The sequence below is a fragment of the Chiloscyllium plagiosum genome, chromosome 4, assembly GCF_004010195.1.
Source record: "Chiloscyllium plagiosum isolate BGI_BamShark_2017 chromosome 4, ASM401019v2, whole genome shotgun sequence".
Taxonomy (NCBI): domain Eukaryota; kingdom Metazoa; phylum Chordata; class Chondrichthyes; order Orectolobiformes; family Hemiscylliidae; genus Chiloscyllium; species Chiloscyllium plagiosum.
In genome coordinates, this window is record NC_057713.1 from 36,423,444 (window position 1) to 36,444,961 (window position 21,518).

The 21,518-nt window shown below is 41.7% G+C and overlaps 1 protein-coding gene across 3 annotated transcripts in view; it reads right to left on the reverse strand.

Moving 5' to 3' along the window:
- The window catches only part of LOC122548955 (tubulin delta chain-like), an 81,668-nt gene that overhangs the window by 32,672 nt on the left and 27,478 nt on the right, over nt 1–21,518 (reverse strand). For 2 of the 3 annotated variants that reach the window (XM_043687971.1, XM_043687972.1), the window contains 5 exons: nt 18,049–18,144; nt 17,578–17,639; nt 12,626–12,763; nt 2,918–3,059; nt 1,885–2,070 (listed from right to left, as the gene is read on the reverse strand). In XM_043687971.1, the coding sequence (XP_043543906.1) occupies nt 1,885–2,070; nt 2,918–3,059; nt 12,626–12,763; nt 17,578–17,639; nt 18,049–18,144 (624 nt within the window). Of the gene's footprint in view, nt 1–1,884; nt 2,071–2,917; nt 3,060–12,625; nt 12,764–17,577; nt 17,640–17,900; nt 17,967–18,048; nt 18,145–21,518 lie in introns of those variants that run through there. The other variant, XM_043687973.1, reaches the window with a different exon arrangement.

Here is a 21,518-nt window from a genome sequence, read left to right on the forward strand (position 1 = left end):
AAACTGGTTTAATTCTCCCAATCTTTCTCAAACAGTACTTACCATCGGATTAGTTGGGTAAACTACAGCCAATTCACAGTGAACTTTGTTCTCAAAAGACTAGTCATGATGTTGAGGAGATTAAAACAGAAACTTGCCGCTAATCCTGTGTGAAAATCTACCCGTTACTCTGAGAATTACACCAGTCATCCAGATGGGCCAATGAGCTTAGGAGCGGCAGATGGAGTTTAATTTAGATAAATGCAAGGTGCTGCATTTTTGGAAAGCAAATCTTAGCAAGTCTTATACATTTAATGCTAAGGTCCTAGGGAGTGTTGCTGAACAAAGAGACCTTGGAGTGCAGGTTCGTAGCTCCTTGAAAGTAGAGTCGCAGGTAGATAGGATAGTGAAGAAGGCGTTTGGTATGCTTTCCCTTATTGGTCAGAGTATTGAGTACAGGAGTTGGAAGGTCATGTTGCGGCAGTACAGGATGTTGGTTCAACCACTTTTGGAATAATGCGTGCAAGTCTGGTCTCTTTCCTGTCGGAAGGATGTTGTGAAACTTGAAGGGTTCAGAAAATATTTCCAAGGATGTTGCCAGGGTTGGAGGATTTGAGCTGTAGGGAGAGGCTGAATAGGCTGGGTCTGTTTCCCCTGGAGCGTCAGAGGCTCAGGGGTGACCTTATGGAGGTTTATAAAATCATGAGGGGCATGGATAGGATAAAGAGACAAAGTCTTTTCCCTGGGGTGGAGCAATACAGAACTGGAGGGCATATGTTTAGGGTGAGAAGGGAAAGATAAAAAAGGGACCTAAGGGACAATGTTTTCACGTAGAGGGTGGTACGTGTGTGGAATGAGCTGCCAGAGGGAGGGGTGGAGGCTGGTACAAATTGCAACATTTAAAAGGCATCTGGATGGGTATATGAATAGGAAGAGTTTAGAGGGATATGAGACAACTGCTGGCAAATGAGACTCGATTAGGTTTGGATATCTGGTCGGCATGGACGAGTTGCTGTATACTTCTATGACTCTCCGACTCAAAATTGCAGATCAAAAACAGGATTTACTTGTTTACCCATCAGGACAGTGATTCCCAAACTGAGGAGTGGGGCAGTGTTAAGGTTATGGGAGGTGGAGGCATGTAGGTTTTGTCACTGAAACCGGAGATTCCAGGTGTGTAATGCCAAAGCATCATGAAGCAACATGCTCACTCTAAATCACCCCAATTGTCTCTCCGCATCCAGAACATACTAGGAGTAAATATCACCAACAATCTGTCCTGGTCCATCCACATCAATGCTATGGTTAAGAATGCAAACCAATGCCTCTACTTCCTCAGAAGGTGAAGGAAATTCGGCTCTTACCAACTTTTATAAATGCACTATGGAAAGCATCCTACCTGGATGCATCACAACTTGGTATGGCAACTACTCTTCCTGAGACTGCATGAAATTACAGAGAGTTGTGAATGCAACCCAGTCCATCATGTAAACCAGCCTCTTCCTTTCACTGAGTCCGTCAATACTTCCTGCTGCCTTGGGAAAACAGCCAACATAATCAAAAACCCCTCCCACCTCAGTTATATGCTCTTCTACCCTCTTCCATTAGGCAGAAGATACAAAAATTTGAAAACACCAACAGATTCAAGGGCAGCTTCTTCCATTTTTATCAGACTTTGGAACAGACCTCTCATATATTAAAGTTGATCGTTCTCTGCACCTTCTCTGTAGCTGTAACACTATATTTTGCATTCTGTTCCATTACCCTGGTGTACTTGTGTAAGGTATAATTTGATGTGATAGCACACAAAACAATACTTGCGCTGTATCTTGGTACATCTGACAATCATAAAATCAACTCAAATCAAAATCTTCGGCACAGCTTTGGCATGGCCTGAATGTCTACCTTTGGGTTCGGAGGTTGCTTACTGGGTACATCAATCCAGCCAGACAGGAAGCAATGTGTGTGTTCATGTCCGACAAGGAAATTTGCGGCTGTAGAGCTGGGGCATGGTTGATCTTCTTTCCACTCAAGACCTGCATTCTGCGCAACACATCATCATTGTGAAACAGGAGTACCCCATCAGCATACCTACAACAATGTCAAACACACAAAAGAAAATGACGCTGGATAGAACAGCCCAAACTAGATTTCACACTTGGCTTGAAAAGGAGGCAATGCTGATGTTGCAAAAGGAGACTTCTCCTGAAGACATAAGATTATTGTCACCCTAAAGGACTCCCCTAGTCTTCTGCACAAAATGTCTTGAGATCTTCTACATTCAGCTGAGAGATTGTGATGACGAAGCCTAAGTTTAACATCTCATCGAAAGGGCAACACCTCTGACTGTGCAGCATTTCCTCAGTGTTACCAATGTCAGGCACCATCATCTGATTCAGAGAGGTCATAAGTCACATAACATCAGGTTATAGTCCAACAGGCTTATTTGAAATCACAAGCTTTCTGAGCCCTGCTCCTTTGTCAGGTTAAGTCTTCTCCTGACAAAAGAGCAGCAGTCTGAAAGCTTATGATTTCAAATAAACCTGTTGGACCTGTACCTGGTGTTGTGTGACATCAGACCTTGTCAACCCCAGTCTAACACCGACACCTCCACATCATGATACAGAAGAGGAGAGACCTAGCCACTGAGCCTAACAGGCTGATACAGTCGAGCAAATATCAGGCACTGCACTTAGTGTCTTTCTCTTTCTGAGATATCCTGTAAGATATCCTGATCGCAAAGGTAGGGTATCCAACATGCGATTTATCTGACCACAACAAGTGGAAGGGAAGTTTAACTTTTTCTATCAGGAATGCTTAATGCTGCCACCTGGTGGCCAGAAATAAAAACTGTCTGTTCCCATCAGTTTGAAGACCACAAACATTCAGACAGAAACACAAATGTTTAAAGCATATAGCAGCTGAGGTGAAATCTTACCTCTGAAGCCAAGAAAGGCAGAGCAGGGAGTTGTAATGTTGGAGTGGACTTTCCCCCACCTGGTGTGGAGCGACCGTCACAGAGAGAATGTAACCCATTGGAAACTCCTCCCGGATTGATTCACACAAGTGTGCACCCAATCCTACAGGAAAGAAAATATTCACCGCTCCAGATCAGAAAAGCTTTCAGGCTCAAGAAGGACTATGATATCAACAGGTCACTACCTTCCACTGTCTCTTTGGATGTATGATAGCATTCTCAGCTCTGAGAAAGATGAGACATGGAGCTGAAAGCACGCAATCGGGTCTGAATCTTCCAGGACAGTCTGAAGGGGCAGCTGCACTGTCAGAAGTACCATCTTTTGAATGGGCTGCCAAATTAAAGTTCAGTCGGCCCTCTATGGAGATGTAACACCTTGAAGAAGGTCAAGAGAATTGACCTCGGTATGTTGGCCAACAATTATACCTAAACTAGGGGCATTTTCACACTGCCATCCATGTTGACACAGAGGTGGAAAGGCTTTAAAGTTAGGAGGTGGAACCCAATCCAGAAATACTCCCGATTCCTATTTTCAGCGACTTTTGTTGGCACAGGATGAGGGTGTGGCCGGTGAACCTACACTCAATAATTCTACTGTCTCTACTCAGACTCTCCTGATTTCCATGGAGTCAGGCCAACTTTTACAGAAGATATGCTTTAAGTCTTCTCAGAGGGGCAGGAACCATGAGGGAACCCTATCAGGTACTGCAAGAAACACACAAAAAAAAGTAGGCATTCAGCCTTTCCTGTAATGGAAGACGCGGGCTGAGATTCGAAAGTGCAATATAGACTCATTCTAGCAGGTGTTTGTTTACTCAGTACAAAGGGATGTGCTGGCTTTTATTTGCTGTTCTTGCAGGGTTTTGAATGCTTATTATCTTATTTGGATGAGATTAAAAACACATAAAGTGGTTTAAAGGTTTCCTCCTATGCCTGTGTTTGATTTAATTTTGTATTGGAAAGTAAGATAGGCAATGTTGATCAAATGTATTTTTATCATGGTTGTTTTAGGTCAATCATCTCAGGATAAGACTGCAGTAATTTCTCAGGTTGGATATTTTCTTATCAACCTGTTGACAGATGTTATTACACAGCAAATGGGACTTGAACACAGACCGTGTGGATCAGAGTTAGGGACGCTACCACTGTGCTGATACCACCCTTCAAATGCTCAGGATAGTGTGCTAGGCCCAACCACCATCAGATGTTTATTTTGATTAAAATTCCAATGACTTGCTCGCATCATTGTATGGTTGATTAGTTATGTACTTAGTGCATACTGGGTGAATACACGCGGAGGGGGCAAAAGGGGCATGGGACATTTGAGAGTGCTTTGGACACTGAGATATTAAGGGCTGGATGATCATGAATACAGTTATGCTGTTTTCTAACTTAACCTTGCCATCCTCCAGTCTCCACTGCTGCCTGTAGATGATGGGTCTGTCTCCAATCTGTGGCCAACTCCTCAACACAGGAATAGGGCAGGTGCACTTCCCTACAAAGCAAAAAGGATCATATTGCCAGGAAAATTCCAGACTCTCAATATCCATTTCCTGATGAAAATCTGGTGCTCACTATCTGGTCATTTTAATACCTTGTTAAATGTTTGTAAGCAGCCCTTTTGAATTACTCGGAAGCCGATCTGTCTGCCATTTTGATTAGGGCTTTTGTCTTGCCATGATGGTCTGGTCTGATAAACCTCAGGCCATGAGAGGAAGACTTTCAAACAAATGTGGGTTTAATAATTGATGCTCTCGAAGGTTGAGAGCTATGGTCTTGTTGCACTAAAGTGGCGTTATTTATTTATTGATTTGTAATAAGTGTGGTTTTGATTTCTTTTCTACAGTAGCATGGTTCATTGTTTATTGTTATTTTTGATGTTTTGGTGCTATATTTTCATGTTTCTGTAACTTTCTAATTTTGCAAAGAAAAATTTTTCAATAAAAATATTTTAAAAAAATCTTTGTAGGCCCTTATTAGCTACCATATTTTCCTACATTGTAGCAGGAACTGCTCATCTAAATTATTTATTGGCTGTGAAGCGCTTTGAAAAGACCTGAGCTCACGAAGAGCACTATATAAATGTAGGGTTTGAACATTTTCCTCATGCAGTTCGACAGTGGCTCAGTTAAGTCAGTGGTTGTAGAGCTTTCAATTATCAAGGAGGGAAGCAAAGCAGATTATATAATGGGCTGAGTCATTAAAAATGCAACTTTACATAATATTTTAGCCTTGCCAACAACACCTGGTGACTTAAGGGGGAAACATCATGTCTGAAACTGCAAGTCCATGATGTAGCATCACTGCCTGTCTTCATAAAAAAATACTTTCACCGCAATTAAAAATGACAGATTAATTTTGCCTCTTCTTCTTCACCACATTGATGTGATTCAGTGGATTTGCCTAATCGTATGGTATTAACAGAAAAAAAAATCACAAAACAGTAAAGTGTTCTTTTTCTCAGCCTTGTTATGCTGAGCATGGTATGAGTTAAGTGGGGCTTATTTTCACCTTTGAATAGCAGCAAGACACCTATAATGATTTGACATGTAATAAGTGAGCAGCTGCAGGACACCTTGAGGCCTCAAATACTGGCCCACCTCGTCCCTACCAGGTTCAGTTATAGAAAGCATTACAATTGTGGAATGGGAGGTATCCCCTAAGTGTCAACCGCTCAGGAATCCCTTGAGGCTAAGAAAATACTGATCATGTCTTTGGTAGCCTTTTCAGTTCCATTGTGTGTAACACAAGCTCTGATTACAAAACATTAGTGTGCAGGTACAACAAGTGATTAGGAAGGCAAAGAGAATGCTGCTGTATTTCACAGGTGCGATCAAATATAAAATTAGTGAAGTTTTGCTACAATTATAAAAGGCATTGCTGACCACATTTGGAGTACTATGTGGAGTTTTGGTCTCCTTAATTTAATAATGTGGAGGTGCACATTAGCTTTGACAAAGGGTCAGTTAGACTCGAAACGTCAGCTCTTTTCTCTCCTTCCAGATGCTGCCAGACCTGCTGAGATTTTCCAGCATTTTCGCTTTTGGTTTCAAATTCCAGCAGCTGCAGTAATTTGCTTTTGAAGTCCAACAGGTTTATTTTAAACCACAAGCTTTTGAGCGCTGCTCTTTCATCAGGTGAAGTGATTAATTTCCAACAGGATATAATTGCATTAGAAGCAGTTTTGACCTCATTGCAGCCTTGATCCAAACATGAATAAAAAAGAGCTGAATACCAACGATGAGGTAACAGCGGCAGTCCTTGAGATCAAGGCTGCATTTGGCTGAGCTAATGCCCTTGAAAAGCTGAAGTCAACCAGATCTGCTGGTTGATAGTTATACCTGGGACAAATGTGGATGGTCATAGTTATTTTAGGTCAATCATGTCAGCTCCAGGATAAGACTGCAGTAATTCCTCAGGTTGGATATTTTCTTACCAAACTGTTGACAGATGCTATTACACAGTTCTGGAGCAGATGGGACTTGAACACAGACCGTGTGGATCAGAGTTAAGGTCTTTACCACTGTGCTGACACCACCCTTCAAATGCTCAGAATAGTGTGCTAGGCCCAATTGTCATCAATGACAATCACCACCCCCATCATAAGGTCAGAAGTGAGAATGTTCATTGATGAGTGGACAATGTGCAACATCGCTCATGATAGTTAGAAATGTAGAATTTTACACTACAAGAGGAAGCTATTTGACCCCATAGTGTCTGTAACAGCTCCTTCAGAGACCAAACCTAATCAGTTTCCATTTGTAGCAAGGCCTGGGCCAAGACTTGGGTTTTTCTGATCTTTATTCTTTCACCAGATGTAGGCATTGCTGCCAAGAGCAGCATTCATTGTCCATCCCTAATTACCCTTGTAATGAGTAACTTCCTTGAGTACTTCAAAGGGCAGAATGGCCCTCCTTTCAGACTTAATCCCCAAACATTATTTTCAACATTTTGGTTAACTATATCTCTTTGAATCAGTTTTTTAAAGATATTTGGTTAATATTAAGGTTGAGAGGTGACTTAATAGAGACATATAAGATAATCAGAGGGTTAGATAGGGTGGATAGAGAGAGCCTTTTTCCAAGTATGGTGACAGCGAGCACGAGGGGGCGTAGCTTTAAATTGAGGGCTGATAGATATAGGACAGATGTCAGAGGTAGTTTCTTTACTCAGAGAGTAGTAAGGGTATGGAATGCTTTGCCTGCAACGGTAGTAGATTTGCCAACTTTAAGTACATTGGACAAGCATATGGACGTACATGGAATAGTGTAGGTTAGATGGGCTTCAGATTGGTATGACAGGTTGGCGCAACATCGAGGGCTGAAGGGCCTGTACTGTGCTGTAATGTTCTATGTTCTATTTAGCCTATTCACTGGTTAACCATTTCCCCATCTTCAGATCTAGTTTCTGAATGTACTTTCGATACTTTGGTTAACCATTTCACCCTCTCCCCAGCCCCACCCCCTATTTATCTCTCAGTCCCCCCCTTACCCCTCCACGTTCCTGATAAAGGGCTTATGCTTAAAAAGTCGAATCTCCCACTCATCGGATGCTGCCTGACCTGCTGTGTTTTTCCAGCACCACACACTTTTTGACTCTTTGTTTCTGCCATGCCAGGCTAAGCTAGTTTCAGGGTTGTTCAATAGCTCCAGGTCCCAGTCAGCAGCTGCCTGGATCCAGTCAGTCTCTCTGCTACCTGGTCAAGTACCAGAAGGTGATTTTCAGTCTCTGTGTCATTCCCTTATCTGGATGGAGGAAGAGTTGCTGGCCATTCAGTCTCCCCGAGACACAGCACCCCAAGTCCTTCTGTTGTTGACCTAGAGCGATATTTTTTCTAACTTGTTCGTGGGGTGTGGCACTGGATGGGCCAGCATTTATTGCTCATCCCAAATTGCCCTGCAGAAGTTGGTGGAACTGTCTTCTTGAACCACTACAGTCCTTACTGTGTAGGGACAGCGAGGAAGGGAGTTCCAGGTTTTTCATTCAGCAACAGTGAAAGAACAGCAATATATTCTTTCTAAGAAAGGATGGTATGTGACTTGGTTGTGTTCCTCCATTTCTCTTTCTAGATGGCAGAAGTCATTTTGGAAGGTATTGTCAAAGGAGTCTTAGTGAGTTAGTGCAGTGGATCTTGTAGCTGGTACACAACGCTACTAACATGCATAGATGAAGGGAGTGAATGTTGAAGGTGGTGCCAATGATTGGGCTGCTTTGTCCTGAATGGTATCAAGCTTCTTAAATGTTGTTGAACCTGTACTTATCCAGGCAAGTGGGGAGTATTCCATGATATTCATAACTTGTGCCTTGCAGAGGGTGGAGGGACACTGTGGAGTCCAGAGGTGAGTTACTGACCTTAGAATCACAGAATTGTTACAGGTGTAGAAAGAAGCCATTCACCCCCATTATGTCTGAATGGCTGTCTAAGCATTTTAACTTGATGCCAATCTCTCACTTTTTTCTCGCAACCCTCCCAATTGTTTCTGTTGAAATGATTATTCATTGCTTCAGTTGAACCTGCCTTTATTGCATTACAGACTCTAACTACCCTTGGTGTAAAAAGGTTATTATCACTTCGCATTTGCCTCAATTGTAAAACACTTTCAATCTGTGCCTTCTGGATGTTGCTGTATTCATGAGTGTGAATAGTTTCACCCAATCCATGCTGTCCAGACTCCTCAATTTCTTCTCCAAGAAAAGCATTCCCAACTTCTCCAATCATTCATCATAACTGAAGTCTTATCCCTGTAACCATTGTCATAAACCTCTTTCTGAACCCCACTCATATTCTTCGTATATTGTGGTACTAGAATTTCTAGCCTCTAACTTGCTCTCGTATCCAAAATTTCATTTGGTTGGTCTGGTCCACTTCAGTTTCTGATCAATGGTAACTCCCAGTATGTTGACAGTAGGGAACTTAATAATGATAATGCCATTGAATGTCAAGGGTTAGATTCTCTCTGAATGGTTGTTGCCTTGGATGTTTCCCTTTGTGGGAAAGACTAGAACTAGGGGTCAGAGCTTAAAAATAAGGCATGTCTCACTAAAGAAGTAGATAAGGAGAATTTTAACTTTAAGAGGGTTAGTGATCTGTGAAGTTCTTTTCCCCAGTGACCAGTGGAGGCATGGCCATTGAACATGTTTAAAGCCGAGGTAAACTGATTTACCACTGTGTGTAAGATCAGAGAGCTGTTGGAATTGAATCTCAGTGCATGCAACGCAGAATCAGTGCTTAAAGGAAGACAGAGGGGTAAACAGCAAAGACTCACAAATCCTGCTTAGCTGCAGTGTCTGGTGCTGAACCTCCCACAAACAGCAAATAACAGGCTATTACCTCGCTCGTGCATTCCCACTTGTTTTATTTTCCCATGTAAAAAGCAGCAAGGGAGAGGTCACTTTCTTTCTCAAGTGTTTTATTCTAGACACAATAAACCAGATTGTATTCCTTAACTGAGCATGACCAGCTTGTATGCTCGAGGCTGTTTAGAGGGGAAAGTAATTTTATATTGTCTGTCCTTGAGACACTTCTATTAAATTTCTGGTGTAAAATATTATGTTACTAGTTCAGGTAGGTGATAATCACCCTTCAGTTGTTTAATGCCCCTTTCTGAAGGTGCTTTCTCACGTAGCTGCTCTACAGCTCAAATGCAAACACCCTGCTCCCGTGTCTGTTTCTCAGCTATATCAGCCAAGACAATGAAAACAAGTTGAACATTTAGTGTCAAGCTGTGCAAAATGTTGCAGTTTAGGAGAAAGAATGAGTAGAGGCAATATAATTTAAAAGATACAACTGTAAAGGAGGTGTAGGCTCAGAGAGAGCTGGGAAGTCATTTCCACAAATCTTTGATGGTGGCAAGCTCTTAAAAGGCAGATCGGATCCTGGGCTTTATTAGTGGAGCCACAGAATACAAAAGTAAAGTAGATCAAGTAAAACATTACAAATTATGCAGGTGCAGTACTGTGCTCAATGCTGGTGTTCACATTTTTGGACAGAAGCAAGGTCTTGCCAAGTCTACGTAGGATATTTAAAGAAGAAGCTAGGATTGCTCTTCTTAGAACAGAGAATCATAGTACACTACAATTCAGAAGCAGGCCATTCAGCCCATTGAGTCTGCACCCACCCTCTGAAGAGCATCCCACCCAGATCCCCAAGCCCCCATCGTTTACCCGTAACCCTGGACTTCCCATGGTTAATCCACCTAACCTACACATACCTGGACAAGATGGGTGATTTCACATGGCCAATTCACCTAACCTGCACATCTTTGGACTGGAAAAGGGGGGGGGAGAAACCCACGCAGACACAGGGAGAACATGCAAACTCCACATTTGCCCGAGGGTGGAACTGAACCCAGGTCCCTGGCATTGTGAGGCAGCAGTGCTAACCACCGAGCCACTGTGCCCAGGGAAGATTAAGATGAAACATAATAGAACAGTTCAATATTCACGGGGTGGGTTTGACACAGTCAGTAAGAAATACTTAGCAATAGAACACAGGGAAGACTAAAGAAAACTTTCCAAACACAGCGACTTGTAGCTACCTGAAATATGCTCCTGAAAGGAGCAGTAGAAACAGTACTAACTTAGAAAAGGGAATTGGATATAAATTTGAACAATAAAAAAAATTGCAGCACAACAGGAAAGAGTTGGAATAAAAACAGAAATTGCTGGAGAAACCCAGCCGGTGTGGCATCTATGGAGTGAGGCAGAATCCTGTGACCCTTCCTGCTAATGAATTGAAAGAGTTGGGTTGTTGAACTAACTGGATAGCTCTTTTAAAGAATTGGCACAGGCACAACAATCCCAATGACCTTCTTCTGTGTCAAAGACTAACCCTGAATTTCCCCAGCTGTACAGTGAAGGATATTTTCCCTTTAAAAAACAAAAGATAAAGAAGATGGAGATAGGTGGGGATGGGTGGGGTGGGCGTCAAGATCAAGGGATAACAGTCTCAGAAAATGTGGTGAACCATTTTAAGACTGGGATGACGAGAAATTTCTTCACTCAGAGGATGATGAGCCTGTGGAACTGTCTATCACATATGGCAGTGGAGGCAAAGCCACTGATATATTTAAGAAAGAAATAGATTTCTAAAAGTGTCAAGAGGTATTCAATCTTAGAGTGTGTCCTTGATTGCTTTCAGGCTCATCCTTTCGCCATTGCTTCTCACAAACCTTGGAGAGTTGCATCTTGTTGGGTAGTTCACTTAATTTGAGGAAGGCATTCATCTGTTAAATGAAACAATTACTGAATTCCAGAGCATAACAAGATGATCCTTCAAGTTGAATCTTGAAGATTTCACATTCTACCATACCATTCTACTTTCTTCATTGGGTGTGCTGCTCTTGACAGTAGGTCATTCGAGACAAGTTGGGTTGTTCATCTTACAGCAGAGAAAGTTATGAGACAATTATCAAGATATTTAAAATCGTTGAATGATTTAATAGAGTAAATAAGAATGAAGTGTTTTCAGTGGCAGGAGGGTCAATAACTAAAGTGGGCAGCACAGTGGCACAGTGGTTAGCACTGCTGCCTCACAACGCCAGAGACCCGTGTTCAATTCCCGCCTCAGGCGACTCACTGTGTGGAGTTTGGACATTCTCCCGGTGTCTGCGTGGGTTTCCTCCGGGTGCTCTGGTTTCCTCCCACAGTCCAAAAATGTGCAGGTCAGGTGAATTGGCCACGCTAAATTGCCTGTAGTGTTAGGTGAAGGGGTAAATGTAGGGGGATGAGTTGCGGGTCGGTGTGGACTTGTTGGGCCGAAGGGCCTGTTTCCATACTGTGTGTAATCTAATCTAAAGGACAATGATGTAAAGTAACTTGTTAAAAAAAAAGAGGTGGCACAAGGAGAAAATATTTATAATCTGGAATACAGTGACTGAAAGGGTAGTGAAAGCAGATTCAATTATGATTTTAAAAGTGAATTTAAAAATTTGCTGGAAAGGAAATTATTGCATGGTGATGGAGAAGCAGTGGGGAATGGGGCTCAGCTCTTTAACAGAAACAGCAGAGACAAGTGGTGCATGACTTCCTTCTGCATAAGCTATTTCTACAATTCTATGCTACATTTGAGGAAAATTAAGAATCAGATGGTTCTTCGCAGCTTAGACAGTAGTAATCCTGGATTTTATGGCAAATGCTAATTCACTGTATATTTTCCACTCATAGCTAGACCTTGCTGAGGCAGGAATGATCTTGTAAGAATGGTAAGTATTAAATATGGCACCTAGGATGCTGGAGACTTTTCCTGTGATCCCCATGTGTATTGAGGGGGCTAGGTCATCTTACCATATTTTCTGATATAGGTTTTCATATATCCAGACACTGAAAAACCTGCAACTGGGAGAGTGATGACGCTTGTTTAAAGTCAGGTGACAGTGAAATTTTCATTCGGAAACTTCCCTGTTCCTCAAAAAAAAATTCAGTGGATCTTTCACATTAATCTAAACTGGCAAGCAGGGACCTCACTTCAACAACTCACTTGATAGTGCAAATTTCCCATAATTGGCCTGGATTATATGTTGAAGTCCTGGTGTGCAGTTTGAGCACAGACCATGTGTCCCAAGTGGAGCTTTCACAATATGACACACAGTTCACCATAACAGAGGTCAGTTGAAACTACTTCTGCCTGCCAGCTGTTTGATTAACCTTTGACCTGTTTGTTTTTCTCACCAGATCCTGTGCCACCAGTCAGACTGTGTAACAGTACGACCCCACTGTAGGCATCACGTCGCTCCACCTCTTTCCGGAAGCTGTCCAAAGTGCGATGGAGCAAACTATTGTCATCCTCTCTCTGCAGCCCATGATACCCTGTCAGTAGATTGAGGCTCGTTAAGTTTCTAGGAATCCATATGAATCCTTTACACGCAATGTAATCCTGTTCGAATAATCACTACAACCAACTGATCAAAATAGTAGCAATTACTGAATTATACTGTTGACAGAATAGAATCAAATAGATATATTCAAGGCCGAGTCACATAGATTTTTGATAAACAGGGGAGTCAAGGGTTATGGAGGGGGGAGGGGACAAGATAGCAAAGTGAAGCTGAGACTACAACCAGCTCAAGTCACAATCTTATTGAAGGATAGACCAGGCTTAGAGATCCGAAAGCAGAGTCCTGGCTCTCAAATTATATGTAAGTAGATTTATAGAATGCACAGAAGAAGGCCACTCAGCCAGTTGTGGCCATATCAGCTCATGGCAAGTGGAAACCACAGAGTTCCACAGCCCTGCCTTTTCCCCATAGTCCTGCAAGTTTTTTTTTAATTCACTGGTGGGACAGGAGAGTCACTGGATGGCCACCATTCATTGCCCACACCTGGTTACCCCTGAGAAGATGGTGGTGAAGCAGCCTTCTTGAACCACTGCAGTCCAGGCAATTCTCTTTTGGAAGCAATGAATGAATCTGCCTCCACCACATGCCTAGGCAGTATATTCCAGATACTACTGACTCGCTTGGTAAAAATGTTTCTTTAATCACAATGCCATTTTTTTTTGTCAAACAACTTAAAGCTATGTCCTCTGGTTCTTGATCCTTGCACCAATGGCAATTATTTTCCCTACCTACTGTGTCCATACCCGGCATGATATTGAATATGTCTATCCAATCGCCTCTTCTCCAAGGAGAACAGCCCAAAATTCCTATATAACTAAAGTTCTAATCCCTAGAACCATTCTTTGTGCTATAATCTCTCTATTTCTTTCAAATCCTCCTAAAGCGTAATGCCAAAACTCTGTGCAATGTACAAGTGAGAGCTAACAATTGTTTCTGCAGGATTATCATAACTTCTGTGTTCAGCTCTGCATGTTCCTGTGTGTTTTGTTTTAAACCACTCTCTCAACCTGCCCTTCCATTTCAATTATTTACATATGTATGCCCTCCACTTACACCCTTTATGTTGATTTGCTCACCCCATTCTCAGCCCCGGATGCAGATGCAGGAGTTCCTCAGGGCCAGAAATCTTCATTTGCTTCATCAATAATCTTCTTTTCAGGTCAGAAGTAGGAATATTTGCTGATGATTGCATAATGTTCAGCACCATTTCACAGTTCCTCATTTACTGATGCAGTTCACGTCCAAATGTAGCGAGACTTGAACAATATCCAGGCTTGGTCTGACAAATGGCAAAATAGCATTTGCACCTCACAATGCCATGTAATGACCATCTCCAACAAGAAACAGTCTAACTAGCTACAGGACATACAATGGGATCACCATTGCTGAATGCCCACTATCAAGATTCTGGGAGTTACCATTAACTAGAAACTGAACTGGACCAGCCATTTAAATACTGTGGCTACAACAGCAGGTCAGAAGCTAGAATGCCTGTGTGAGCAACTGACCTCCTGACTTCCCAAAGCCTGTTCAGCTGTAAGGCACAAATGAGCAACGCGATGGAATACTCCATACCTGCCTGAACAAATGTAGCGCGAATCGTAGTCAGGAAACTTGATGCCACCCAGTAAAAAAAAACAATCTAATTGATTGACATCACATCCTCAAACATTAACAGCCTCCACCATTGATGCACAGTAGCAGCAACGGTGCACCTTCTACAAGATGCTCTGCAAAAATTCACCAAGGACTTTGACAGTATCTTCGAAACCTGCGACCACTACATCTAAAAGGACAAGGGCAGTGGATACATGGAACATTGCAAGTTCCCATCCAATCCACTTTACATCCTGGCCTGGAAATTCAGTGCTGCTGGGCCAATATCCTGGAAATCCCTTCCTAATGGCATTGTGAAGGTACCCACACCAATGGTCTGCAGCACTAAAAAGGCAGTTCACTACAACAGAGTCATAGAGATATACAGCATGGAAACAGATCCTTCAGTCCAAATCGTCCATCCAACCAGATATCCTATATAAATCTAGTCCCATTTGCCAGCATTTAGCCCATATCCCTTCAAACCCTTCCTATTCATATACCCATCCAGATGTCTTTCAAATGTTGTAACTGGACCAGCCTCCATCACTTCCTCTGGCAGCTCATTCCATACAAAACACCCTCTGCACGAAAAAGTTGCCCTTTGGGTCCCTTTTATATCCTTCCTGTCTCACCTTAAACCTATGCCCTCTAGTTTTGGACTGCCCCACCTCGAGGAAAAGACCTCACCTATTTACCCTCTCCATGCCCCTCATGATTTTATAAAGGTCACACCCCCCCCAGCTTCCGATGCTCTAGGGAAAATAGTGCCAGCCTATTCAGCCTCTCCATTCTCAAGGTCAGTTATTGGTAGGCAATTTATGGTGGCCTAGCCAGCAATGCCCATGTTCTTCCATCTAATACGCATCACTTCACAACTGTGTGAATTTCATTTGCCATTTGTCAGCCCTTCCTGTTTATCTCCTTTTGAATTGTAACACTGTTCTCCTCATGGGTACACTGAACAGTGTTGCTTGCTGGATACCAGAACTGATTAAATAACTAGTCAACCACTTGTTATTTGTTGCTCAGCCTGTCCTACTTTTCCACCACGAGTGCCATTTAGCACACCATGTCTAACCTTTTCTCAAACTTACACAGCTCAGGGGATATAATCTTCAACAGATTGGCTATATGATTATCTGGATTGGAAATTTGAGCTCCCCTAAGGACTAAGAGACAAAAGCTTCTTCCAGTGTAAACCCAGATGTGACATGTTTGATTCCCAATTTGTGCTTGGTTGCTGTAAGTTATTTCATGTTAGACAGCAACTACTTTGTTTTAGAGAAACAGTAAAAATCAACCAAGGGTTCTTACTGCTGGGCACGAAGCAGTGACCCTTAAAGTGATTATGTGTAAATAACATGCAGCGTGAACAAAACTAAAAACGACACACATTCCTTTATTTTCTTTTCAAGTTAGATCCCCCCTTTCAAAAATTACCATAAAATTGGCATCCACCACCCTCTCAGGCAGTGTTATCCAGAACACAGCAATCCTATACTTAAATATCTATAGACGTCCCCCATAACAAAATAACCTGTGTCTTCTTTTTACCAAAAAAAACTAATATAGGGAAAACTGTACCTCCTTATTTACTCTAGCAGAATTTAAAATTTTGAATACCATGACACATCAGTGGTAGGGAAACTATTAGGGAAAATTCTGAAGGGGAGAATTAATTTTCATTCAGAGAGGCAAGGTTTGGCCCGGGATAGTAAGCATAGCTTTGTCAGATGCCTCAGGAATCTGACTGAATTTTTCAAGGAAGTATCCAGGTCTGTTGATGAAGGTAGTGCAGTTGATGTTGTTTGTATGGAATTCAGAAATCTTTGACAAAGTTCCACTTGGGAGACTGACAAAAAAGGTAGAAGCACACGAAATCCAGGGTAACTGGGCAAGTTGGACCTAAAATTGGCCTAGTGGCAGAAGACAGAGGGTAGTGACAGGGGGCTGTTTGTGTGACTGGAGGCCAGTGTCCAGGGGCATACAAAAGGGATCAGTGCTGGGTCCCTTTTGTTCATGACAAATATAAATGATATAGATGAGAATGTGGAGCGGAGGGAGATGATAAGGAGGTTTATGGATGATATGAAGATCGGCTGGGTGATTGACAGTGAGGGAGAAGCTCTTAGAATACAAGAGGATATAAATGGATTGGTCAGATGGGCAGATTAATGGCAAACTGAATTTAAGCTTGGTAATTGTGAGGTGCTGCACTTTGGAAGAAATAACAAGATAACCGAGTACTGAATAAATGGTAGGATGCTAGAAAACTCAGGAACAGAGAGATCTTGGGGCACTTATTCACAAATCCCTGAAGATAGCAGGGCAGGTTAATACGGTAACTCAGAAGGCATACTGAACACTATCCTTTATTAGTCGAGGCACAGATTATAAGAGCAGGGAGATTATTGTGGAGCTATACAGAACCGATTAGGCCATAGTGGGAGTACGGTGTACAGTTCTGTTCAACACACTAAAGAAAGGATGTGATTGCATTGGGGGGAGTGCAGAGGAGATTCACCAGGGTGTAACCCGGGATGGAGCATTTTATGCTATGAAGAGAGGTTGGATAAACTCAGGGTTTTTTTTCAAGCAGAGAAGGTGCTGCTGGCGTGAATCAGATTGAGGTGTATAATAATGTATTGTGAAGGGCATGATCAGGGTGTAAAGAAAGCATCTGCTCCTCTTACTTCTGAAGAATGGCCTCTGCTGTTCCAAAAGAAGGAATGAAGCCCGTGGGCTTGCAAAGATTAAAGGGATAAGAAATTGCCACGCCTAGGCCTTGCTGCTGAAAGACAACTCTCAAATAGGCATGGCAGAGGGAAGTAAGTCTGCTCGAGAGCTACCAGTAGCTTTGACTTGTTCTTGTCATGCAACACATCTGTTAAAAGTGCAGTGCACAGATCTCAGTTACTGTGGAAGTCCTTTCTCTTCAGTTCATTATGTTTACTGTCTATTACGTACTGTTTATGTTAATTTTGTTTTAAAGTAAACATTTTAACATTTGAAATATTGTCCGTTGGTTATTTCTGTTCATCATTTAACCTTTAATTAAATTAATTAATCTTTTAATAAAAGTTTTCTATATCCACAGGGATCATAGGAAAGTATTGATAGATTAGAGGATAAGGAAGGTTGATGGCTTTTAAGATTTAAAATCTAAATGACACCTCAGAATCTTACCAAGAGCCCAGTTGTTGCCTCTTCCTCTCAGACCAAGGGAAATGTTTGAATCTCTGAATGACCTTTAACAAGATACAAATGTTACGTCAGTTTAATCGCAAGTAGTGAAATAAAATCTAAAGTGTAGTTCAACAGTTGTCCATTTCAAAGAACCCAACACTCAAAATATTTAAGCCTACTAACATAACATCATAGTCAGCCACCAATATCAACAAAATGGTGTCAATCATTTGCATCACTCTAGACGTCAATTAACTTCAGTGTATTAAACAGGATGGGCTTTTCAGTCAGTAATTGCTCATATCTTGTTGAAATGGGCTGACCTTAGTGATGTTACTTGCATTAAGAGTCCTTGCAACCTCTGCCTCCTGCATTAGGCAGCACTGAATAGGCAGATCGTATCAGCTTCAGGCTTCTTTAGTTTTGGAAATGGTTTGGAAAACTCATTAACTTAAGGATATTATTCCATACCCACTCTTTACTTCACGGAGCAAACTTCTCACTACTTTGGGCTCACTGTCCACACACAAGGCACTCAGCTTCCCATCAGGTGCGTAGAATGGATACCTGTAACAAGAGATTGTATGGTGTCTCCAGTCAATAAACACAAATAATAAGACATGTTCAGGGTGGAATAGCCAGAGAATATATCTCAAATACATCAAGATCCTGCAAGCAAATATCAGTAAGCCAGAAGAGACATTGAAAAAGTAGGTGTTCCAAGGCCATGATTGACAGAATACTGCCAGAGCTGAAGAAAATAGAAAAAGTAAATCTAATTTACATTGAGAATACGACAAGGGGTTCATATTCAAATAGTAAAAGGAAAAAAAAATTGATAGGAAATTCTTCCAGGTAGATAGGAAGGTACATTTAATTTGTGCTGACTGTCTTCAATGGGTGATAGGGAATTGGTGATGCATGATACAACTCCCCAGTTCTATCTTCCATTAACTTCAAAGGAAGTTAGTAATGCGGTGTATAATAGTTGATACAATTCAATATAGTCCATCTTACACCATAGCTTATAGTAAAAATTACTCTCACAGGGTGACTAATACTTGGAATGGAACCTCAGGAAAATCAATAGAGCGAAGAATCTCATTAACAAAGCTGTTAGGGCAAAGATCTCATAGGGCAAAGATCTCATTGAATGGGAAAACTGGCCTTTACTGTTAGTAATTATCTAAGGAGTTCGATCCTCAGACTGCGAAAAACAACCTTAAAAGCTTGTGAACCTAACGTCTAATCTGTATCTCTGGAAATATAATGTACACAGCTTTCTTCTATCACATTTCCAAATAAGCTGTGTGAGCTAGTTAAATATCTACCGTCCTTTTTGTGAAGATTTCTGTTTCTTCAACTACAGACAGAGGATTGTTTTGATGCATGTCTTTGTGGAGCTTTAACCTGTTGCCAAGGGTGGTCAGAAACTGAAAACTGGCATCCTTCATTGTTATCATTCATGGGTCAGTAATGAAGGAGGTAACAATTTGAAAATTGCATTGGACCCTCTCTAGCCTGTTGCCAAGGGGACTCAAACAACAACCTCACAACATTGTAACAAAACAGCCTGAGGCTGCAGGTGGCTATTAAAAAATCAAGGTAGTTAGTTAAATTCAAAAGAAAGTTTCTACAAATAAAATAGGCAATAATTGAATACTGGAAGGCAGGATGGAAAAAGATTGAGTTTACATGCAACATAAAAATCAGAACAGATAAGTTGGTCAGAATGGCCAGTTATTTTTGTGTAGATTCCATGCAAGAACACAATAAACCAGTGCTATTTTATGTTTAGAATTAGGGCTATTGCATACAAACAGGAAAATAGAGTCAAACTCACAAATAGATCAGCTATGATCTAGAATTAGAAAAATGAATCAATTGTGCTAGTAATTTGTATCCAAGTCTCTCCTTCACCTGGCCCATCTTTGACTCTTCACTCCCCTTCCTTGGCATTACTGTTTCCAGTTCTGGGGACAGACTGTCCCCCAATATCTCCTATAAACTCATCAACTGCCACATTTACCTCGACCACCCACTCTCACAGCCTACTTCCAGCAAAGATTCTATTCCATTCTCACAGTTTCTCTCTCGGTCCATTGCAACTATTCCAGTGACACCACCTTCCACCGAGGTGTCTCTGACATGACTTTCATCAATTGAGGATTTACCTCCACTGTGGTTGACAGGGCCTTCCTTCAGCTGTGTCCGATCCATCTCCCACACTTCTGACAATCCCCTCCCTCCCAGGACAATGATAAGGTTTCCCTGGCCCTGACTTTCAAACCGACTAGTCTCTGCATTCAAAGGATTATCTCTGCCATTTCTGCGCCTCCGGCTGAAAGACTTACTCCTGCTCCTAAGTCCTATATTACATAGATCCGAATATATGACACTATAGATTAAGAGCAGATGTAGTCCACTCAGCACCTAATGAATTGCTTTACCATTCATTAAGATTGTGGCTACTCTGATTATGCCACGTTTCTTTCTATCCCCAATAACCTTTCAGCTTCTTGCTTATCAAGAATTTATCTACCTCTGCATTAAAAATTTTCGAAGACTGTGCTTCCATCATCTGTTCAGAAAGAGAGTTACAAAGACTCACAAACCTCTGTGAGAAAATATTTCCCTTCATTTTTGTCTTCAATTGGCAACCCCTTAAATTTAAGCAGTGACCCTCAGGAAGCATCCACTCCATGTCTATTCTGTCAAGACACTTCAGGATCTTAGATATTTCAATTTACAGTAGCGCTTCGGTTTACAAACAGGATTGGACGTAAAATTTTGCTTCAACATATGTACGAAATTCAAGGTACGAACGAAGGTACGAACGCAAAAAGCCCGTGTGCGACCACGTGGTTTCGTTGTTCTGCTTTGCTACGTCCTTGTTGAACGCAAAAGCTCTCGGGCCTCGCGTGATCTTATTCAGTTCATCTTTGGCGCGTGCGCTGTGAACAGCCGTCCAAGCATTCTTATGCTATCCGAACAATAGGAAAAATTGATTCAGAACCGGGTCCCGGAACAGATTAAGTTCGTAAGTCGAGGCGCTACTGTATATCTTATGTGGTTTGTCTTATTCTTATAAAGTCCAGCAGGAACAGGCCTAGTCTGTCCAACCTTTCCTTGTAAGGCAACACATCCAAATCAGGTATTAGTCTGGTAAACCTTTTCACAATTACTTCCTATGCATATACACCCTTCCGCAAGTAAGGTGACCAATACTGTACTTCAGATGTGGTCCCATCAATGCCTTGTATAGCTAAAGCATAACCTCCCCACTTTTGTATGGAATTCCCCTCACAATTCATGAAATCTAATAAATTGTTATACCCACATACTAACCCTCTGCGATCACGCACAACTTCACCCAGATTCTTCTGCATCTCAATCTCTCATCATTTAGATAAAACACTTCCTTTTTATTGTTCCTACTAAAATGAACAATTTCACATTCTGTCACATTATGCTGCACTTGCTACATCTTTTCCCACTCACTTAAATCTGTCAATATTCCTTTAGTAGTTTCCTTCTATTCTCTTCACAACTTACTTTGTCACCTATCTGTTCTGTTGTTCTTCCAATACAGGGTAGCATTTAGCTCATCCTCCCTCCCTCTTTATCTCTCCATTCCTGATGAAGGGCTCCGGCCCGAAATGTCGAATTTCCTGCTCCTCGGATGCTGCCTGACCAATCTCAACTCTAATCTTCAGCATCTGCAGACCTCACTGTCTCCTAGCATTTAGCTCATCTTACTTTTGCCAGTTCTTAGAAAGAATTATCCATTTACCCTATCCTTTTGCCCTATTATTTTGCATTTTTATTTTTGTAACATTTACCCCTTTAAAAATAATTATGGATTCTAGTCTCAACACTACTGGTTGAACATTGCATGTTCTAACAACCCTGGATGTTAAAACAAATTCTCCTAGACTCTC